The sequence below is a fragment of the Periophthalmus magnuspinnatus genome, chromosome 13, assembly GCF_009829125.3.
Source record: "Periophthalmus magnuspinnatus isolate fPerMag1 chromosome 13, fPerMag1.2.pri, whole genome shotgun sequence".
In the NCBI taxonomy this organism is placed as follows: domain Eukaryota; kingdom Metazoa; phylum Chordata; class Actinopteri; order Gobiiformes; family Gobiidae; genus Periophthalmus; species Periophthalmus magnuspinnatus.
In genome coordinates, this window is record NC_047138.1 from 16,706,101 (window position 1) to 16,726,980 (window position 20,880).

Sequence of the window (20,880 nt, forward strand, 5' to 3'; positions counted from 1 at the left end):
GAAATGAGATAATGATCAGATATAGCCAATGTCTTTTAAGTTGCTTCATGACTCGACTGCAGGCCCACGCTGTTGTCTGTGCTGGCTTCTTCCTGTACAGTAAACACGCCATCTGCAAACTAATTAGGCGGCTCTAACCACAGCTGTGTTTCTATTAACAATCTTTTCCATTGGCACCTCAGGCAAAGTCTCTCTCTTTTATTGTAGTCACTAAATGTTATGACAAAAATAATAATTTCATTAGGCTTAAATAGGCTCTGTGCACAGCAGCACACTGGCTAGCACATTGTGTCTCAAAACTTTTATTAAAATCATAAATCATAAAATAAACAACTTATTAAAATTCTAATGATTAAATAAAGATTACCCAATTATTTTTATATGTAGAATACAATTTGTTTTAATAGTTACAAAGCCTCAAAATTAGCATTTGCCTTAACATTGAGACACAAAAATGTTTCTAAACACAGAACAGAAAGTGTTCTCTGGTGAAGTGTTGAGTTTTAAACATGTTGTCAGTGACATCCACCCACAGCTCCCTGTCCACTGCCTGATATTTACATATTAGCGTGACTCGGAAAAACCTCATAGAGATACACCTGAACAGGAAGTAGTGATGCTAACAGTGAGGTTGCCAGGTGCTATTGTGTACAGAGGCTATTAGTTTTATAAAGTGATGAGGCTGCGATTACACATTTTATATTGCAGTTTGAGAAGGGCTAAATAGGAAGTACATTAGTATGTGCCAAATATTGAAAATGTGTAACAAATGCTTTGAGATTTCTGAAAACATAAAACATGAGGCAAAATGTTTTTGTTTTTTTTTAATGATCAAAAACAAAAACTGAATGTAAAAAGTCATTTTGCATGTTTATTTACAAATCTGTAGCATGAATAAACGCGAACAACTTTTCACAGCCATCAAACCTAACTCTAGAGAAGTAAAGGTAACACTGTATGTGAGGTCTATGTTACAAAAATATTACAATATCCTATACTATCTTACAATATCTACAGCATATTTATTTAGAGTGAACATTCCACGTCTTAAGTGTCACGATTGTCTTCAATGTGCAACATAGTCATTCTTCACACCTGTTTACATGGACACACAAAGCTTCATCACACCAGCGGCTCATTCACTGATTTTCTTCTACAAATGAAGATGCTCAAAGACATTCTCAGGCAAAGATCCATAGAAAGTCCCTGCTGGTCAGACTTCATTCATCCCCCTGCAGGCCCCTGTCTGGCCTCATGTGTGCCCTCAGGTGTGCTGTGTATATAAGAGGCCTGTGAGGTCTTGTGAGGGCAGCAAACTTGTACACTGGAGTGGGGAGGGGGACCAGGAGGAATTTGACACGGCTCTGGCCTCTGCTTCAAAGGAACACCGGGCAGACGTCCTTGTCATCCTAGGGCAGAAGGGACACATATGAGACAGGGACAGCATGATGAGTACGGGCTTCACTACTGGGTTAGGGGTCGGACTTAGGCCTTCATTCAGTTTTATGAGGAAATGTTTCCGACTGTTCTCATACACATTCTACTGCTGTGACTCTACGTCTGCGATATTATACTGTACTTCAGGCAAAGTTGTACAATGCACTTCAGTCATACCTTCTTGCAATGGACTTGTCCCAGCTTCATGGTCCACACTGTGCTCTGCTCCATCCCCCTGGTCCTTCTGTCTCTGTGCTGTGACCTCTGACCCCTCTGTGGTCTCCAGCTGCATGGGCTCCTCCTCCTCTGTGTGTCTGATACAGGTGACTGTTAATATTGATGATAATGATGATAATAAATCTTTACTTTCAGACACACCTTGTATGTATTTTGTACTGATGCGTGATGCTCAGTTTTTACACTTCAAAGGTAGTAATCAAGCACATTTAATTGATTCTTTGCTTAGACCCGGAGTTAGATTGCTCCCCGGGGGCATCGTGTGATTCAGTGAATATGATTCCCAGTTTTACTGGCGGTGGAGCAATTACCACTATAAGGGTGTGAAACGCTCTTTAGTCATCTTGTTTTTGTCACTCTGTATTCAGCACATTCATCATTTCTGTGGAGCCATGCCTGTGGTCTTGTTTACTGAAGATGCACGCACACGGATCAAGTACTTTTACTCAACTTATTTAAGAGCTGCTGTTTTATGTACTTTAATTTTCTAACTTTGAACCCTCTGGAACAATATGTAGTGAACTTGACCTCGAACCCAGAAACCAGGTATGGTGCCAAGCCACAGTGAAATACCAGATCTGCCTATGCATCTACTGTTCTTTTCAGCTTCTCTTCATGTTTACATCCTTCCTCTTTGTTTGACTCGGACCATTTAAACTAAGATAGCGTGCACACATGAATACACATTTTTATTAACTACACACCATGAAACAGCTGGTACAAGGTTTAAATGGCTTGTGTTGTGTATGTACATCACACACTCTATATATCGTACACCTCATGTGTGTAAAAGGCAGAGACACTCACTCCATACTAATAATGCTCCTGCTTGAATGGAGGGGGGTGTTTTGGCTGTGGCCCAGACTGCAGCTCTCCTCACAGCACAGAGACGGGATCAAGTGCACAGGGCCTGCCACACACACGCACAAGCAGCACAAGTGAGTACATACAAAACAACATGGAGACCACCTCGAGACCAAAGACACTTTATACAGCTTTCTTTTCAAAGTTGAACAAACACGTCTGTTGAACGTACCACAGATGTGCTCGGGGCCTAGGTGGCACTGGCAGCAGGGTCTGTGGTGGAAGTCATGCAGCCAGCGAGGATCCAGACAGGACAGCTCCGCTCCAGTGTACGGACAGTCCTGAGAGCGCAGGGAGGCCGCTACACACACACACATATATATATGTTGGATTTCCAGGGTTTTGGGGACATAACACTGTCATACGTTCATTTCCTGGAGACTGATTATAACCATAATCATAATCACTAATAGCCTAACCTTATAACCCTCACCTTAACAGATTTTAACCCATATCTGACATTTAAATCATGTTGTTGCTCTAATAATTGAAGTTACATCATGGGGACTTGATTTCAGTTACCACAATGCTAACCATAAGGAGGGTTCGAATAAGGCCCGAAGAGATCGCTAAATTACTCAAACATGCATGGATGACATCTAAAACCTCAGGCATGTTTTTGATGAGGGAACAACATTATACCACAGTAGAAAGCTTAAAAAATGCTTTTGCATAACACCCCCTCTTTAAAGTGTACAGTATAGTTAAATATTTTCAGTAACATTATAAAATCTTTCAAAATCTGTTATCGCAAACTGCCCTCCTGTTGTTTGTTCCTCTAATTAAGCTCAACTATAGACCTGTAACGATCATTACTATACTTAATAAAGGGAACAATATTTTTGGACTGTTTATTTGTGAGTCATTTTTCTTTTCACTACTTTGGAACTTCTTGTTATTTTTTGTAATACAATACGATTTTTTTGTTGAGGGTCGAATAAATCATTTCTATGACCCATTATAGATACAAGATAGATCAAAAATGATTTGATTCTTTAATTAAAAGCCCCGCCGACAGAAAAAAGGCCAATAGGAAACAGCATGCCTCTGTTCTCCTCAGTCACACACAATCGATTGCATCTTACATCTTGGCATCTTGGATCTTTGTTGCAAATTTTTTCACTGTGAATATTACACTGAATTTTGACTGTTGAATCTGAGAATTTCAAAATATCTGTGCTGAATATTAGAAGGACCTTTTTCTTTTTAATTTTTAAAACATTGAAAATGTCCTCTTAAAAATCAGTTCAATCAATTATTCAAACATGTTTTTGCAGAGTTAAAAATGAGGAATTCAAAGGCATTTAAAAAATTCTAAATCTGATAGAAAAAAAAGATCTTCCATACCAAGGTTATTCCTCACTTGCCTTATGAATTCAGAGCATCCTTATTCACTGTGATCAGGTTATCGCTAAATGCGTTTTTCACAACTTTCACAGAGCGGAGTTTTGCCATAACAACAACTAGCATGCTAACACACACTTCCTAAAATGTTTTATAATTAGATGCAGACAGTACGCAGCTGACATATTTTGAGCTGTTTATAGAATATATCTGTACTGGGACAAAACAAATTTTGCTCAAATACATGGAAAAAGTGGGAAGTGCTTCATTGTGATATTTATTTATTTCATGTACTTACGTTTTGAATTATACTACTGTAGGATTTTCATGTTTTAGGTTTATTGTGTCAGTGGCATACAGTTGTTTTAATATTAAATAAATAAAATAAATAAACAAATAAACAGACCCACAGGTAGCTATATAGACAGACAGACAGACAGACAGACAGACAGACAGATAGATAGATAGATAGATAGATAGATAGATAGATAGATAGATAGATAGATAGATAGATAGATAGATAGATAGATAGGTAGGTAGATAGATTGCTAGCCAGACAGATGGATAGGTAGACCCCTAATGTGCTTTTGCCTGTCTCACCACTGGGTTTCTTCTCCAGCAGCTGTCTCTTGCAGTAGATGGCACAGAGTACGAGCAGAGCCAGCAGGACAGTGGCCAGAGCGCTGCAGATGACTGCTGCCAGGGCCATGTCCCTGGGGCTGGTCACCAAGGGAGGCAGGGGCACCAAGTTCACACGTCCGCTGCCTGCAACACAAGCAAAAGATCAAGCAAATGAGTGTGTATGTAGTAGTTTAGAGGAACAAAAGCAAGTTTACTGCAAAGTCACATGGTGGAAAGGTTCTTTATTTTTATGGCAGATGCGCTGCCTATGACGATAATGGGACATGGGCGTTCAAGCAGCTAGAGGCGGTTAATCGTCAACAAGATAATATTAAAATGGCTGTTTTGTATATAGTCTGTAAACAAATAAATAACTTTGAAGTGTGATCATTCAAACAGAGGTTTAAAGTGATAGTTTTACACTTATTTTTAATTTCAATTAGGGTATTAGACAACTACATTTTTATTAATTTGCTAATTAGTTTATTATTTTATTATAAGGATTTAAATGGAACTCAGCAGGAAGAAGAAAGCATGGATTGAGTTTTTAAGTTTTTGGAGTGGAGTAATCTGACTTTGCACTTATAGGGATGCTGCTATGGTACTTTTTTACATATATATCAGTAGTAGTTTTTTGCACAAGATCCTAACAATTTTGAGAGCTTTGGACATTGCCATGTCGTGCCTCCTTTATTCAATAACTCAACAACAAAGACATTCACAGCAACATTTTAGCAGTTTTCAGAATATATAATCAGATTATATAATGTGAGTATTATTATGGGGAGACTCATTGTTTTATTCTTTAGTTGTGATGAACCAGTCACCATCTGGTATACAGTCAAACGCTTAAACCACTGCACCACTACCGTCCCGCTGAATTCTCGCTTAGAAAAAGGTGGCCATAGGAAAATTTATAAATGAGCTAATACAGAAGCAGCGCTGTCTCATGAAAGAGCCCTCCTGACAGTAAGGTACACAAACCTCACACGTAAGCCATAGTAACAGGATATGATGTAGGCAGTGCTCATAGAACAAGTCTATTATATGAACTTTCACACCTATAATCACGGTACATATGATTCAAATGCTGTCAGCCAATCAGGACACAGTAACCTGACAAAGATTTAGCCTATTGGCCCGGAGCTGTGGATCTAATGAAACAGAGCAGAGGAGTTCAAAGGGAAAACGCCTGTGATGCCTCGCTCCCATCCAACGCGTTTGTGATTGATTTACAGTCCCTGTCTGCCCCTGCCTGTGGCCCTCTGCATGCTATGCTAGTTCTGCTATCTCAACTTCCACACACTAACAAGCTAATCAGGCTTTTCAAACATGAGCTATAGTCACTTTCGTCTTCGCAGAGAGCAAATGAAAACATGTGTCCTTACAGACGTTGTTGTGCATGATTTTTACGATTGCTTAAGTCCAGGTGTGAAAAGTAACTCATTACAAATACTCATGTTACTCTAATTGAGTAGAGTTTTAAAGTTGTACTTCTTATTGATATAATTTTAGCCATATAATTGTATAAAAAGTCATCTAAAATGTGTTTAGAATTACATGAAAAAGCAACTGTGAGTAGTATTTTTAATGCGTAGTTTAGACTTTTGCTTAAAGTTAAACTAGACTCTAAATCAACTTTTTCTTGCAATTAAACTGTGTATATGGTGTTTTAATAGAATTGTCTACTGTTTTTTTTTTTTTTTTTTTTTTGCCAATTTCAGTGCAGCCTAAGTAAATTTGCAGCTTTCTGATCAAAAACAGTCAAAAATTGTGCTGCCTCTAGTGACCACTGCAATTTCAAGTAGCTGTTGACATCACGCAACACTTCCATGATTGAAGCAAGATGTTTCTGATTACAAACACCTGGGTGCAGGGGCAGAATTTGAAGTGTGGATACCCATGACACAAATCACACTGTTCCTCTCTCTCTTTTTAGCCTTCCAGGTACTGCCCAGTTTAATCCCACTTAAAGTACAAACATAGAGATATTTTTGTCTTCAGAGAGCAGAAAAAAACATTTGTCCATAGAGAAATAGTTGTGCAGAAGTTGAATGACTGCTAAAGTCTGCTAGCCAGCGTCATGATTCAACTTATTTAGCAAAGATGACATCAGTTTTTCTAACACCCTCAAGAGCCTTCACACACGGTGCCATGTCGGAACTAGAACTATACAAGTCCCCACAAATACAGAAAAATAAGTTTTATTACAGCTTAAAGCACAAAAAACTAATATAAATGATGACAACATATATGGCAAATATATTTAAAAATCGCACTCTGTAACTTTTTAGGCAAAACTTCGTAGTCTAACACAACAGTTTATATTTTTTATATTGTATTGTTTTGGATAAAATGTTACAATGTATGGCATAAATTTATCTCTGTGGAGAATGTTTAATGGGACCATATTACACTATTTTCTGACCTATGTTATGATGTTGTTTCCTCATGATAAACATACCTGGAGTTGTGTTTTGTTTCATTCGCACATGTTTTCCACACACGCCCTGCATATTTAGGCTGCGTTCTTCTCTCAAACAGAAAACACGACCTTGTGATGTCATGTGGTCATACAGGAAGTGTTCCACTGTGTTTTAAACTCCATACCCTTTCATTAGAATTAGAATAATTTCAGCCCTGGAATTGCCAGTCTCTACTGAACAAAGCCAAAAGGAGCTGTTAACTTGATCTACTGCTTCATGACATCACAAACTGGAACAGAGCATTTTGAGCTTTGGAGATGTCGACAGACTAATAATAAAGGGTTACTCAGTCAAGTGTGAATGAAACAAAACAGAACTCCAGCTATGTTTTTGAGGAGGTAATAACATTTTAAAATGCCCTAAAGCTCACAAGAATCAGGTTTGCATAATATAGGGCATTGAAATAAATAGCAACGGCAACTTCTAATGAAATAATAAACAATACTGGAAGATAAGTAAGGTTTTAAAGACATTAAAATTAAAATTTAGTGTAAAGATATTGTGAATGACAGAAAATGACCTTCACATTTTTAGGGTAATCATAGCCTGTTGGTCAGGTAGATTTATAATTTTATTGAAATTTCTGCAAATTTGTCTATTTCTGTTCTGTTTGTCAAGGCTCACCTTTTTTGGCCACCACTCAAATATGTAGGTAACCAAGCATTAAATATTTGTGTTGAAATAGTGACATACATTTTTACAAGCATTAGTCACCATAATTATCTTATTTATAATGACTTAAGATTATAAACATCTGATTATAAACAACATTTTATTGGCAGTTTCTATGCTGGGTGACTCCGTTTGAGGATTTGCTGCAGATGTGAATCACATTGAAAGCACCGACAGTTGTGTCTTTGTGAAAGATCAGTGGAGCATATTTCTACACATGACTCATCTGACATTAAACATAACTCTTACTGTTGAAGCAGGTATTTTAAACCTGTTGAATGTAGTGGCCATTGAACATGCCTAACTCTCACTCTAATAAATATTTCCCCTGAGACTGTAACCTGTGTTTGCTTTTCACACTATCCATCATAAAAGAGGAACTGCATTCAATTTCAAAGCTAATGGTTCTTTATTATGTAATATAAACATTACCTGCTTTGGTCACTTTTAATTCACAAATATATGGGATGTTTAGAATTTCTTTTGGGAAGAAAGACACCTTTATTCCAGCATGCAGTATGTTTGTGGTAATAATCACTTTTTACAAACTGAGGTTAGATTGGCTGATTTTTGTATTATAAAAGTTGCCTATCTTGTGTTTATTCATTTATATAAATAGCAAATAGCTAAAATTTGCAAAAACAACTAGAAAAGCATAAATTCTCACTGTGAGTCGGGGGGCCATCACTCCACAAATTTTTACCTATTGCCATAAGCTCCTTGTTTCCATGGAGATGGATAAGTTTAATAATGCCATACTGTGAAACAATATAGGCAACCTTGGACACGAGCAGGAGGTGGACCCTCCAACAGAAAAGTTACATACTGCACCTTTAAAACCGCCCCACAAAATATTCATGGCAGGCACACCTCCTGCATGACTCCATAGATATAAAAAGCTATAGCCAAACTTTAAAACGTTCTATACCGACATGGTTTTATGCCATTCTGAGGAATGTTCCAGGGCAGGACAATGCATGAACATCTCCATAGAGACAAGCAGGTGATCTGCACTCCACCAGGTCAAGTTGCAAGCCTACCCACTGTAAGGATGTATGTTTTTCACATTTGTTTGGAGACATGAAAATGAACATAATAAAGTACACACCTTTATTTCATTAAATTTTTGTGAAAACAATCTTTTATGAAGTCACCATTTCAATGAACATATCTTTAAACAATATCCTTCCAGCTTCCCCCTAAAACGTCCTGTCAGTGTAACAAAAGTTGAATTTGAAATGTCTGTGGTCCTGGTCTTTGTGAGCTTCAGATGTAATACACTGTGTTCCTTGTGTAAACATATTGCCCTTAATGCTTCCATTGTTTGTGTAGTGTCTGTGTCGGGTCAAACCGTCTGTATTGAATAGATCACCTGCCCCAGTCCTCAGACAAAGGCAGTGTGTTCTGTGGGTCTGTGCAGCTGCAGCAAACACATAAACAGTGGCTCATTGAAGCACCCTCACCTGCTGATCCTATCTCCCCACAGCAGCCGTATAAACCACAGCTTTCACACACGCCTCTCTCGCCTGCTCACTTCAAGGAATGCCACAAGTCCAAATACTAGTTCCACGACTTACACCTCTTAAAATGATCTAACTTTGGTCTGGAAAAGGGAGATCATAAAGCAAAAAGGGCTCTGGGCTTCCTCGCACTCTGAGAAAGCCATTTCTGGCTGCACCCATTCCTGGCAAATATCGTCTGGAGCTGTCTATCATCTGTTGCATGTTGAGACATCTATATCTTTATTCAGCACTTTGTGAATGTCGTTCAAACTTTGTTATGAACTTTGGGCTTTGATACTGTAGAAATTCTGGCATTACATTTGCAGTAGTTGACTTCACTTTCTGTAACTGTTTACATAAAAGCACTTAAGTATTTGTGGTTACAGAAACAATTGGACTGAAAATGAAAATGAAAATGAAAATGATCTAGATTATATTACTTGTATTGATCTGCCATTTTTTCTCATTAGTAAACACACAGATATAGCTTTCAATGCTAATTTCATGGAAGTTTAATCCATACAACTTAATGCAAAAAATGTAATTTCTTCCTCCAAAGTCTGAACTCTGCTCCAAACCACATGTTTTGCAGACAGAGGACTGGCTGTAGATCCCCCCATTAAAAAGAACCAAACTGATTTTACGATTGCTCAGCCCTACATACATACATAATAGCTTCACCTAATAATAATGGGGCAACACAGCATATTGTGGTGTAGTAATAAATTAACTAAGCATTTTGTAAATAACTGAAAGATACCAATGAAAAAGAGCAACCTCTGATTTCATATCTCTCTGTGTAAGTCATTATTCAAAATATAGCCACTTAGGGTTGTAAAAAATCTATATTATCAGACGAATCGATTCTAAAACTAGAATCGAAAGTAGATACTCTTTGGAACAAGTATGGATATGGAAAAAAATCACATAAACCAAACATTTTTCTGAATACTTCTTTCGATCTGTATCAGGACTAATATAAGACCACATTGTAATATTAAAAAGCTACTATTATTACTAGTATTGAGTCTTAGTATCGAAATTGAGTTGGAAGTTTTAGTTTTGTGACACTACGGCCTCTTGTTTGTGGTGAAAATACATTACATAAAAAGTCAAATAATACACAGTTGAGTTTCTGATGTCACAACTATGGATTCTCATTAGTGCACTGTGAAGCTTTATCTGTCCATGCATGGTATATATGTTTGGGCACATCTGTGAGCTGATGTGAGAAGCCCTCCAGAGCCACACAGCAGATCAAACACATTCATGAGGCTAGAGGAATCCATAAAACACCATCTCATTTTACTTCAGTCAAAGAGCCACTGGGGAAAAGGCAAGGGAAGAAAGGAGACTGCACAAGATTTACTATTCACCCCCAAATGCCTCCCCCACACAGCTGCAGCTCAGCCCCGGGCCACTGCAGACCATTACTATACTCTGGCCTTTCACTTTTCACCACCAGCTCATGATAACACTGCAGAGAGGGATAGCACTTTAAACATTTGGGAATGCTCCACTGACAGCTGGGGGAAATAGCTACCTGCTACACAATGGCCATGTTGTGTCCTCAGCTTTCTACAGAATCAAACAGGGAAGCGCCACAGGTGGGCCAGATCCAAGTTGTCCCATGCACAATATGAATTAAAAAGGCAGGCAATAGGTAAATGTGTCTATAGCCTCAAGGATAGGGATGGGTGATATGCCAAAACAAAAATATACATCACAGTTGTTTTTAGAGCAGTGGGTGTGTTTTTACCCTCCATCAAGAGGTATCTAAAGCTATCTGCTGCCTTTAAGACAGGGGTGCCAAACTCATTTTCACTGAGGGCCACATGAGCAAAATGGCTGCCATCAAGGGCCAGATGTAACTATGGGGCAGGATAAATGTCACTAAATGTAAACAAATGTAACTACTTTTAAACTTGTTAAATAACTGTTTATGTATTTATTACTTATTCAAGTTGCTAATATTACATGTCTGTGTAACTCTGTGTATCTGTGTATTTCCTGATAAACTGACATTTTTAAAAGTGTGTATCTGGTCAGAGCACTGCTTCAAAAACAGCTTTTTAATTATTGGGCAATTTGTTGTTTTTCTTGAAGGCTGACTTTTGCATACTTAGCTCCATGTTTGGTGTCAAAATGTCGACGTAGATTGTACCGACCCTGCCTGATAACACAAAAAACATACAGATTTTCTCCTTAAAGCACAAACTTGTATTCACCTTTAGCACCTTTCTTGAAACTGCCTTCCACGCCAACAATTTTCATCTTCCTGAACAATTTGAGATGATTATTTGCAAATATTTCTCAGTGTTACTTGTTGGGAAAATCTCATTAGTTTATTGTCGATGCAAACATTAAAGCAGTATTATTTTAAAATTACAGTCAAGTCTTAATTTACCTTCTCGCAGGCCACATAAAATGACGTGGCGGTAATTCCACCTGTCACCAGTAGGAGAAGTGGGCGATTAACGGTGCTTTTGTTTGAGTAAAAATAAAATCTTCTCAAAATAGCATATCATCAGAGAACTGGATCACTATTAGATTTTTTATTGCCATAAAGCCCAACCATACTCAAGGGTAACTTTTGATTATGTATGCATACATAAAAGAAATGTCTTGCCCAAGGAGGACACAGCGGAGCTATACATTGGTCATAATTGAACCCTCAACCTTTGGGTTTATGTGCTAATGTTCTACTCCTGAGGACAATACCACTTGGGATCCAGAATACACATTTCTTCAATACTTTACAAAGATATGAGTCTGGTCACCGGTAAGTCATGCTAATTCAGATGAGCAAAGCACTAAACTTTGAGTGAAAGAAGGTGAAAGACATGATGAGCTCCTTTGTTTCAAATGCTTCACTGAAAAAAACTTCAACTTCAAAAAAGAAAATCTAATTGCATGATCATGTTTGATTCTGGCTTTAGATCTCAGGGCGTGGGGACCAGACTGGTATCCCTCTGTATAAGGAACCCAGAGAGATATCATTGTGGGTTTGCCACACGAGGCTATTTCTGCACTGGTTACCTTTCATAGACCGCATTTAGCTTACTAAAACAACAGAGACAATATAAGGTTTAAGTTCAACAGGTTGTCTCAATTATTCGGAGCATATTTTCAAAGCTCTACACTAATCTCATGTTTGCACAGTTAGTGCTATCAATTTCAGCTTTTCAACTACTGCACTATTAAATCCCACCATTTATTCTCACTTATGCCACATGCTGGTGGTGAATGAGCAGCCAGCTCCACCCACCACAGGCTGTGTTTCTGGTTACACTCTGGCCTTGTGCTGGCATGTTTCGGCAAAGGCTGTGGTAGGAGTTTTGGTTTGGCCCCGGCTCAAAGCTAATGTGCAACTGTGATGAAAAGTAAAGGCATAAAGACATCTATAATCAAAAGAATAAGGGTACTGTATATTAACAGAATAGTTTAGAAAGATTTGATCAGGTTTTCAGTTTTAAAGCTGGGGTACATGATAATCAAACTGAGAAAACTGCAATCTGTAAATCTTAGCTAGTTCTTAGCTCTCACGATCCCTTTGGCACATAACAATTTTTCACATGCAATTTTTTGAGTGTGTGCACATAGACATGGGCAGACTATCAAAATGTAGATCATATTGTGAATTTTGCATATTGTATATATCGTTTATAATTTTAAAAAGCTGCAAAAACAGCTGATTAAAAATTAAAATAGAAAAAAACTTCAGTTGAAAACATATTCCAAACAAGTTTTCATGATATCTGGAATCACAGACAGGTCAAGTTTATGAAATTTAAAATCACAATCTTACGTACAGTTCCTTTAAACACCTACTAATACAATGACATAGGACCATTGTTATCGGGGTAATCCAAAACTGATTGACATCTTCATTTTTGCCAATATGACCTATCCCTATGTGCACAGCTGGAATAACTTGTTCAGAACAAAACAAATAAGCACATAAGTCCAAATAAAACATTAAAAACAGAAGCAGGTGTGTGTACAAAAGATTATTACAAGATTATTAAATTGTTATTATGGCATCAAAGAATCCAATTTTGCTTTTCCTTGAAGTGTATTCCATTTACGTGAAGCAAAACTAAAAGCCCATATCAGTTTTGGTGTGTGTAGTTCTTAGTTTTATGCAGCCATGTGATTTGGTATTAAATGTTCTGGTATCAATGATTAAAAAGTAGGTGAGATATTCTGGCAGTTTTGAAGTAGTGGCTTATATTTCATACAGTGCTGTTCTCTTCTAACATACAGTGATGGCCAACACACCCATCAACTGTAATAAAACAAAGGGCTGAGTGAAAGAGTATATCTAAAGGTTTCAAAGCAAAGGCATATACATATTTCCAAATCCTCAAATGCAACAGTCTAAATGAATGGTGTGAAATAAGATTAAGAAGTGCTTACAGTGAGGTTCATATGGAGGAGGTGGGTCACCACAGGGGATGCACTCCATGTCCTGGAAACCACTTAGTTTAGTTTTTCTGTAATGTCTGTAAGGCACACAAAAGAAATGACATTATTGTAAGTTTAAGAGTAAATGATGTATACATGTGTGGTTGCGAGTGGGTGTCTGACCCAGGCAGGCAGTCCCCACACACAGCGTTACTGGTGCTGGAGCAGTTGTTCTTCTGAAGGCGGTTGATGAGGCCACAGTCCAGGCAGGGTTTACACTTTTGCAGACTGCGCTCCTCTTTGAATCGACTGCTCCGGCAGGGCACGCACTGGGCATCCTCTCCATAACCAAAGCCACATTCCTGGAGGGATTAATGGAGAAAGTAGAGCCGGTGAGAGGTGGGCTGGCAGCTTTGGGGGAGATGTGTGAAAAGGGGGCTTGAATGTGGACTACCAGGGGTCTGGAATTAAAGAATGATCTTGGCTCACGGGATCAACCCAGAACAATGGGCTGCCTCTTTGGAGAGTCCATCTTACACAGGCAATAATCTGCCTGACTCTCTCGGTATGAAAGAGTGGCCTTCCGCTGCAAGACCCAGAAAGACCAGTCATTTGAATAAGAAAGCCCTTTGGGGACACCCACTGTTGTATTATTGCTAGTTTATTGCAAAGTTTTTGTTTGAGCAGCTCTCCAACAGACTCCCTAAGTGTCCTGTGGACTGAGAGGCCTAGTGTTGGCAAAGGAACACTTGAGGAAGGAGCTGAGCTTATGAGGCAGCATTGGGAAGTCTTTGCTGCTGCTGAACTATTGTATGAGCTCTTAAACGCTAAGTCCTCCTCCCTTGAGACTGATCTAAAGGCTACACCCCATGGGCAGCCTTCTGCACCAACCATTTAAAAACACAAACCTTTGATCCATTGGATACTCATGTAAATGAAATACAAATCACTACATGAAAATTATGAACATGTACATTGTTATTATAAAAATGTTGTGTAGTTTTGTGCTGTAAATACTACAGGCTCTTTGTCAACAAGCAAGTCACTAATAGTGTTAAAGATGAAGGCAGCTGTTAAGAGTAAAAACATCAGGCTTATGGACATGGTGCTAGGCTGGATGATGTTTCCTTCTCTAGCTAACAGTCTGTCAGAATGCAGATCTGACATGAAACGTCTTCCACCAAACTACATCCAGATGCCCCCTTATGATTTGCCTCTGAAAACTGCGCCTGGGCAGAGCTGCTGTAGCAGACTGGGACTGTATGTGGTGTGGGTTAAATGTGTGCCAAGGTGACTTCATAGATGGATCATGTCTTATGAGCTCAGAGACAGCTGCCCTGGTGTAGCCCAGTGTTGCCCCCTCTGTAATGTCAGGCCCTTAGCAGTGTTTGGGAGGGGGCTCATATATCATTAAAGTGAAGGTCGGCTTCAAACGGGGCTCCTTTGCTCTGCTCTCTCTTCACCCGTGTCCCCTTTCACTGCCCGGGCATGCAGTCAGACTGGAATGTGGGCACTGGACTCTGATACATGGGCTGGCGGAGTGGAATCATTTTGGCAGGTATTAAAAGGGATGTTATAGATGCAAAGATGTGAGTGTTTGATGGTATCAAAAGGTTGGGATAGAAAGTGAAGAATTTGGTTGTGAAACCCATATAATCCTAACACTAAAACTCCCAGGCCAGGCTTGGAACGAGGACTTTTGCAGCTGTTGTTATGAGATCTCCATATAAGGCTTTTTCCTCTGCCAGGAGGAAGACTTTATGTGAACAGGGGCAGAAGCTGAAGAAGGAGAGGTCCACAGAAAAAAGACCAGAGTTCATACAGAGTGAACACAGAGGTACACAGGACATGGGATAGGGCTTCTGACAGGAATTAGATATGCTCATGCTACTATCACACAGGAAGAAACATTAGATCTTTAAATCAGGCTCTTTCAAAGTACTGACATCAGTGTTCTTTTGATAGAGAGAGAATTTAACCCACTTCCACATGGAGGAGGTGGCCCGGACCAGTCATCACTGCTAATCCCTACCAGGCCAAGCACAGCTCTGCTCATGGGGCACCGCATTGCAGGGCAGGAGCTGATGCCACATATACACAAGTGGGCCAGAGCAGACAAAAGAGCTACAGAGCCAACTTCTGCCCTCTGATCCAGCCACATAAACCACCCATCTCTTTGTTTTTCATCCAAGCCACACAGGCCTAACAAAGGTACCTTTTACAAACCTAGGCTAGGCAAAATGGTTTAACCATAGTCTGTATCATAAAACAAGAAGCCACGTGCACAACGATGGGAATGTGATGAAACTTTAAGCTGATAAACATGTTTACTAGCGCCTACTGTTGTTTCACACAAGCGACTCTTGATGAATTTTTGATGTAGGTGATGTGATTTCAGAGCAAACACATTTGAAAAGCAGGTGGTCGACAGTCAATGTCCTAGTATTATCTGCTGATGTGGTTTGTGTCAAAAATACAAACAAACTGCAAAAAAGGAAATACAGCACTAAAGTCTTGCTACATATTACAACTTATTGACACATCAAAGAAGAGTTCTTGCCTTTTGCTCTTGGCACTTTTCCAGAAGGCGCTGCAAAGCAGTTCACTCCCTCTACTTCATGCAACACAACAGGCTAAGCAACGTGCTATTCATGAACCCAATAAAGCCCAGACTGAAATATGGGAGACAGAGGAAGAATAAGTGACTGTAATGGCCGTCTCTTCTGTGTGGGTGGTTCTTTTAGCTACAGTTAGCGAAGAGGAGCTAATTGATGTTTGTCAGCCGGCCTAAGCAGCCTCCAGAGGCAAACTTCCAGAGCAAACTGGGGCACATTCCTCCAGGATCTCTATGGCAGCTGCACAGAGGGACTCCAAATGTCTGCTTTGCTCCAGGAACCGGTCCACAGAATATCCACAGACTGGCTCAGAAGTGACTCAAAACTTTCCCTGCTCCACATCCTGCTACTTTCACAGAAAGAACGAGGCAGCCAATTATTAACCAGGACCCCAGGGTGCTGCAACAGAGCGGGCAGGGGAACGCCAGGACTACTGAAGCATACAGCCAACCACAGAGAGCATGTCTGTGCAAATGCAGATTAAAGGAAGCTGGACTTAAATACATGTGTGCAACACATGTCAAGGGTGAAACTGTTTTTTCAGCATGTATTGGAGTCAGTGTAAAGTCACTTTTGCACTCCTTACTGTACTGGAAAACAAAAGTGTAAAAAAGATAATTTTTCTTATGCATGCACAATTTTATGTCATGATATCTTGTCCCATCTGTGCCTCTGGAATGTCTTTTGCTTCTCAAATAAACCCTATAATTTCTTAATTCCTGTTGATATTAAGCACCCCATAAGTTTCTAAAGTCACCTGTACTCCGAGTTTGGAGAGCAGAGGCGATCACTGCAGACAATAAGTTGGTCCAGGTTCCATGAGGAGGAACAATGAGAGGCATTGAGCTACAGGAGGTCAGGAGTACGGCTGCGACTGATTAAAGAAGGGTCAATGCTCTACAAAATCTAATGGCCGCTTGGCAGGTACTTCCATGAAAGACAGGAAGCAATAAATAATGGAGTTTCCTTGTGATACACATAATTCTGCTCTGCTTTCATCCAAGTGTGGGAGTTCTCAGTGTATGGTAGTTACCAGTTTTGTTCTTATTTTTATTCTTAAGGTTTATGTAACTCCTAGCTTTGTGCTTTTTTTCTATTAAACTAGATGTATCTTTGCTTTTTAATTAAATTTTGTTTTGGCTCACTCGACATCAGAGCTGGGCATTGACAAGTACCTCACAATACATGATTACCTATGCATGCATATTGTTAAAACAGGCTCTAAAAGTTAACTAAATGTATGTTTTTATTGTGCTGAATTTATTGATCAGTTATTTTATGAATAACTCACTTTTTGAGCTCAACATTGAGCGTTATGTTAATATTCTTTTTAAACAATAATGGCAAAATTCAATCCCTCTACTGGTATATGCAGTAGTAAGCAAATAGTTAGTGTATAATTCAGCACTTGACAATGAAGGAACACTGCCTAAAAGCATCACAATGCAGCATCTCATATCAATAGGCGTACTGCCAAGAAGTACATTTTGCCTTGTCAGTATTTTGAGAGTATAGCCCTACTTTAGATGTTATCAACACATAGCTGTTGTTTTTTCCCCTAGGAAGCTCTACAGCCCTTGCAGTATTTTTGCCATTTTACTTCAGTCCATTATTTCAACAATTACTAGGTGTTTTCTACTTGAGTGTATGAAGATGCAAGATCTACCCACCTTTGAAAGCTCATGTCCCGCATCACACTGCTTACAAGGTTTACAGTTCCCAATGCGGTCCTTGTACTCCTGTTCTTTGCAGTCCCGTATCTCCTCCCCGGCCCCCGCGGGAATCTGAGAGGGATAGTCAAAAAATGCCTGTATTTCATCGCCATTTTCCTCCATAACAGATAAACACTGAGTTATTCCAGAGCATCATATTTGAGTCCTATAATAGAACTCATGGATACTGAGTCTGATACTGTGGGGTGAGATAAGACAGTTTAATGAGTCCTTGGGGAGAGGGCTTAGCTGTCGAAGCAGGGTCCAATATAGTAGAATACCAGTGAAATGATATACAGGGATGGTCAGAAGGAGACAAAAGAATGGAGATATCAGATTCAACAAACTAGGACAATAACAGTGCAGAGGGGTAAAGTAATATCCAGAGTTTACACTGAGAAGGTACTTGTTGCTTTAGGTGGAGGTTAGAGAGTAGTGTTGTTGTCAAGTTGCTAAAATTTCAAACTCGATTTCAATACTAAGCAAAAGGCTCAGTACTCAATACTGATTTTGATATCACACTGATACAAAAACACACAAAAACACACTTTTAGACAAAAATTAAAGATTTTTAAAACAAAACAAAGGGTTTTGTCAATATTTAAAGGTGGTCTTACATTAGTTCTGGTATAGATCTATCGGTATTTATGTGAGTTTCAGGACGTTTTTTGTTCAGTATTGATACTTGTTCAATTAGCATATAGTTTTGATAATCAGTTAGTATCAAAGTAGCCACAAGTTGTTAGCAGTTATTCAGTTTATAAGAGTCGTGGCGGAATATAGACTTACCAGAGTTGAAGACATCACATGAAGTGTCAGCACTAGTGAAATGGTGGGATCAAATATCAAAATCATTTTGATTTAAAGCTTTATGTCGTGAACTTATCTGCAAGAAAAGAGACAATATTGCAATGAATCCATGCAATAGGCTTAAGCTATAGCTATATGCAATGATCTGATAAACTGTCTAATTAAAAGAACTTAAATAGAACTTTAGGGAATGTAGGCTATGTGCTTGTCTACTATTGGTAGTATGCAACAACTCAAAATGTTGATACATACATTTATTAATTGATTACCACAAAAATTTGAGTGCAGTCCAATAGCCTATACTATCTGATGCCAAATTTCAGGTTGAGGCTCCACACTGATTAATTTAAGATTACGTTTTACAAAACAATCTGTAGTTGTTTGTTTGTTTTTTTTAATCTCCTCTGAAGTCGCCTTTTAATGTTTAGGGTCTAAGACAACCATAGCCTACCTGTTTAATTGAAAAGCTAATATAAAACTCCTGAAGTCTTCTCCTAAAGTTGAGAAGAGCAGCGGTCTCGTTCGAAGTTTACATTCTCACCTGCACAAAAAGAGCCAGTAATCCGTGTGTATTTAGTATGAAGTGGACTGAAGCCGTCCACAGTTGCAGACCGGTGAGAGGCGTGCACGGATCTCGCACCGGTCCGCTCCTCCGCTCATGTCAGCCCGGGTCTGCTCCTCTGTCTGCTCCGGTCTACAGTCTGCTGCTCCGAGCACCACAGAGTCTGCAGGGAGAGGGGAGAGGGAGAGAGGGAGAGAAAGAGAGCACTGGGACAAACAGAGCAGCGGCGCCGAGATCAAAGAGGAGGGAGAGAGAGAGAGAGAGAGAGAGAGAGAGAGAGAGAGAGAGAGAGAGAGAGAGAGAGAGAGAGAGAGAGAGAGAGAGGGGGGGGGTGGGGCCAAGAGAGGAGCGCGTGGATGTGCCCGTGATCCGCCGCAGCGACATCAAAGGCAACGTGAAATATGAATATCATGGGTTTATATACGTTTTTTCTTTACATTTAAGGATGTGACAAAAATCTAGTGATGTCAATAAACAAACACAATCTGTTGTTTGTTGCGTGTATTTTTATTTTTTTATGAAGACCACTTAATTTCCACGTCTGAATTTTTGCTCTTATTTCTATCGGTTTTTGCCACCTGCCGCCATATTGGTTCTAGTTGCTAATGTAAACAAACGTAAACGGTAAAGGAAACATGCATCAACTCCTCAAACAACAGTAGGATTATTAAACCAGAAACTGAGCTCTCCGGTTTTATCTTCCCGTTAAAGTTCGCCAAAAAGCCATATAAAAAACTGTTTAATAGAACCAACATGGCGCCGACTGTCTCCGTAATCTGCACTGACTGACTTATTAATGATACTATGTAGACTATATTTTAGGTTATTTCATTAAACTACAGGACATCAAAGACTCCAGTCCATTCTATTTCAATATCCTGCATCGAATGAATGAACGTATTTTCTTGAATGGTTTTGACTATTCTTGACCTTTACATAGGCCTACTGTCAATGACGATGGACATGGCTTAAAACAGCTGCCAACAGGCAATCAATTTCAAATCTAAATCTACACTGTCCCACAGTAATGCCATTTCAGTAGACCAAGTAGCCTGCCAAGCTATTCAATATTAATCAATTACATTTTATTGTAGTAGGCTATATTTGTGTTTAAAGGTTTAGCCCATTGGTTCCAAGACGTTGCGTTTTTATGCCACTTCAAATATGATTATAAAACAGTAATACACTATTGTAAGGTTATGTCTTCCTGGATAGGTCTAGACTCGATTGGTTTAATTCAGTATCGATGTCCTTGCAACAGTACAAGCCAGTAGGTAGCAATGTAATGTTTTTGATGTGTCAAAACAGGCCATGTACGCTACTGCTGTGTCTGTCTGGCTGGGTTGCATAGGGTATAATGGATATACATAGCAATGATTTCTCTACACAGGCAACGTTTTTAGAATATGATATAGTCTCAGTGTTCTTTAAGTAGGCTATCATTATCACCTTTCGTGATAAACACTTGTGCTGTGTGGACTCTACTAACGCACAGGAGGAGTTCAAAAGCACAGCAGTAAAAGCGTGGCCAATTACTGACATGTCGGGGCATGTTCAGGATCAATGCCAGAAAATCAATGTAACCACTAAAGAGGACAAACTTCACTCTTC

General features: G+C 39.2%; 2 protein-coding genes across 2 annotated transcripts in view; both read right to left on the reverse strand.

The window, feature by feature from the left end:
- sgcg (sarcoglycan, gamma) overlaps window positions 1–20,880 on the reverse strand; it is a 180,934-nt gene that overhangs the window by 110,664 nt on the left and 49,390 nt on the right. The gene's annotated exons all lie outside the window — the stretch shown is intronic.
- LOC117380242 (tumor necrosis factor receptor superfamily member 19-like) lies at window positions 852–19,442 on the reverse strand. Its single transcript, XM_033977009.2, has 10 exons — window positions 19,249–19,442; window positions 18,687–18,783; window positions 17,856–17,969; window positions 13,754–13,932; window positions 13,583–13,668; window positions 4,483–4,647; window positions 2,711–2,839; window positions 2,482–2,584; window positions 1,615–1,751; window positions 852–1,409 (listed from the first exon to the last, which is right to left on the reverse strand). The coding sequence occupies exons 2-10, from the start codon at window positions 18,750–18,752 to the stop codon at window positions 1,405–1,407; spliced, it is 984 nt and encodes a 327-aa protein (XP_033832900.1). The 5' UTR covers window positions 18,753–18,783; window positions 19,249–19,442; the 3' UTR covers window positions 852–1,404.

What these genes read in the sequence shown, in the direction of transcription:
- LOC117380242 (XM_033977009.2), bottom strand. Translation starts at nt 18,752, where the DNA reads ATGATTTTGATATTTGATCCCACCATTTCACTAGTGCTGACACTTCAT. An exon ending in TCCTCCATATGAACCTCACT is followed by an intron (nt 4,648 to 13,582) that starts GTAAGCACTTCT and finishes CTTGTGTTGCAG; the next exon opens with GCAGCGGACGTGTGAACTTG. An exon ending in AGGAGCATTATTAGTATGGA is followed by an intron (nt 1,752 to 2,481) that starts GTGAGTGTCTCT and finishes CACCTGTATCAG; the next exon opens with ACACACAGAGGAGGAGGAGC.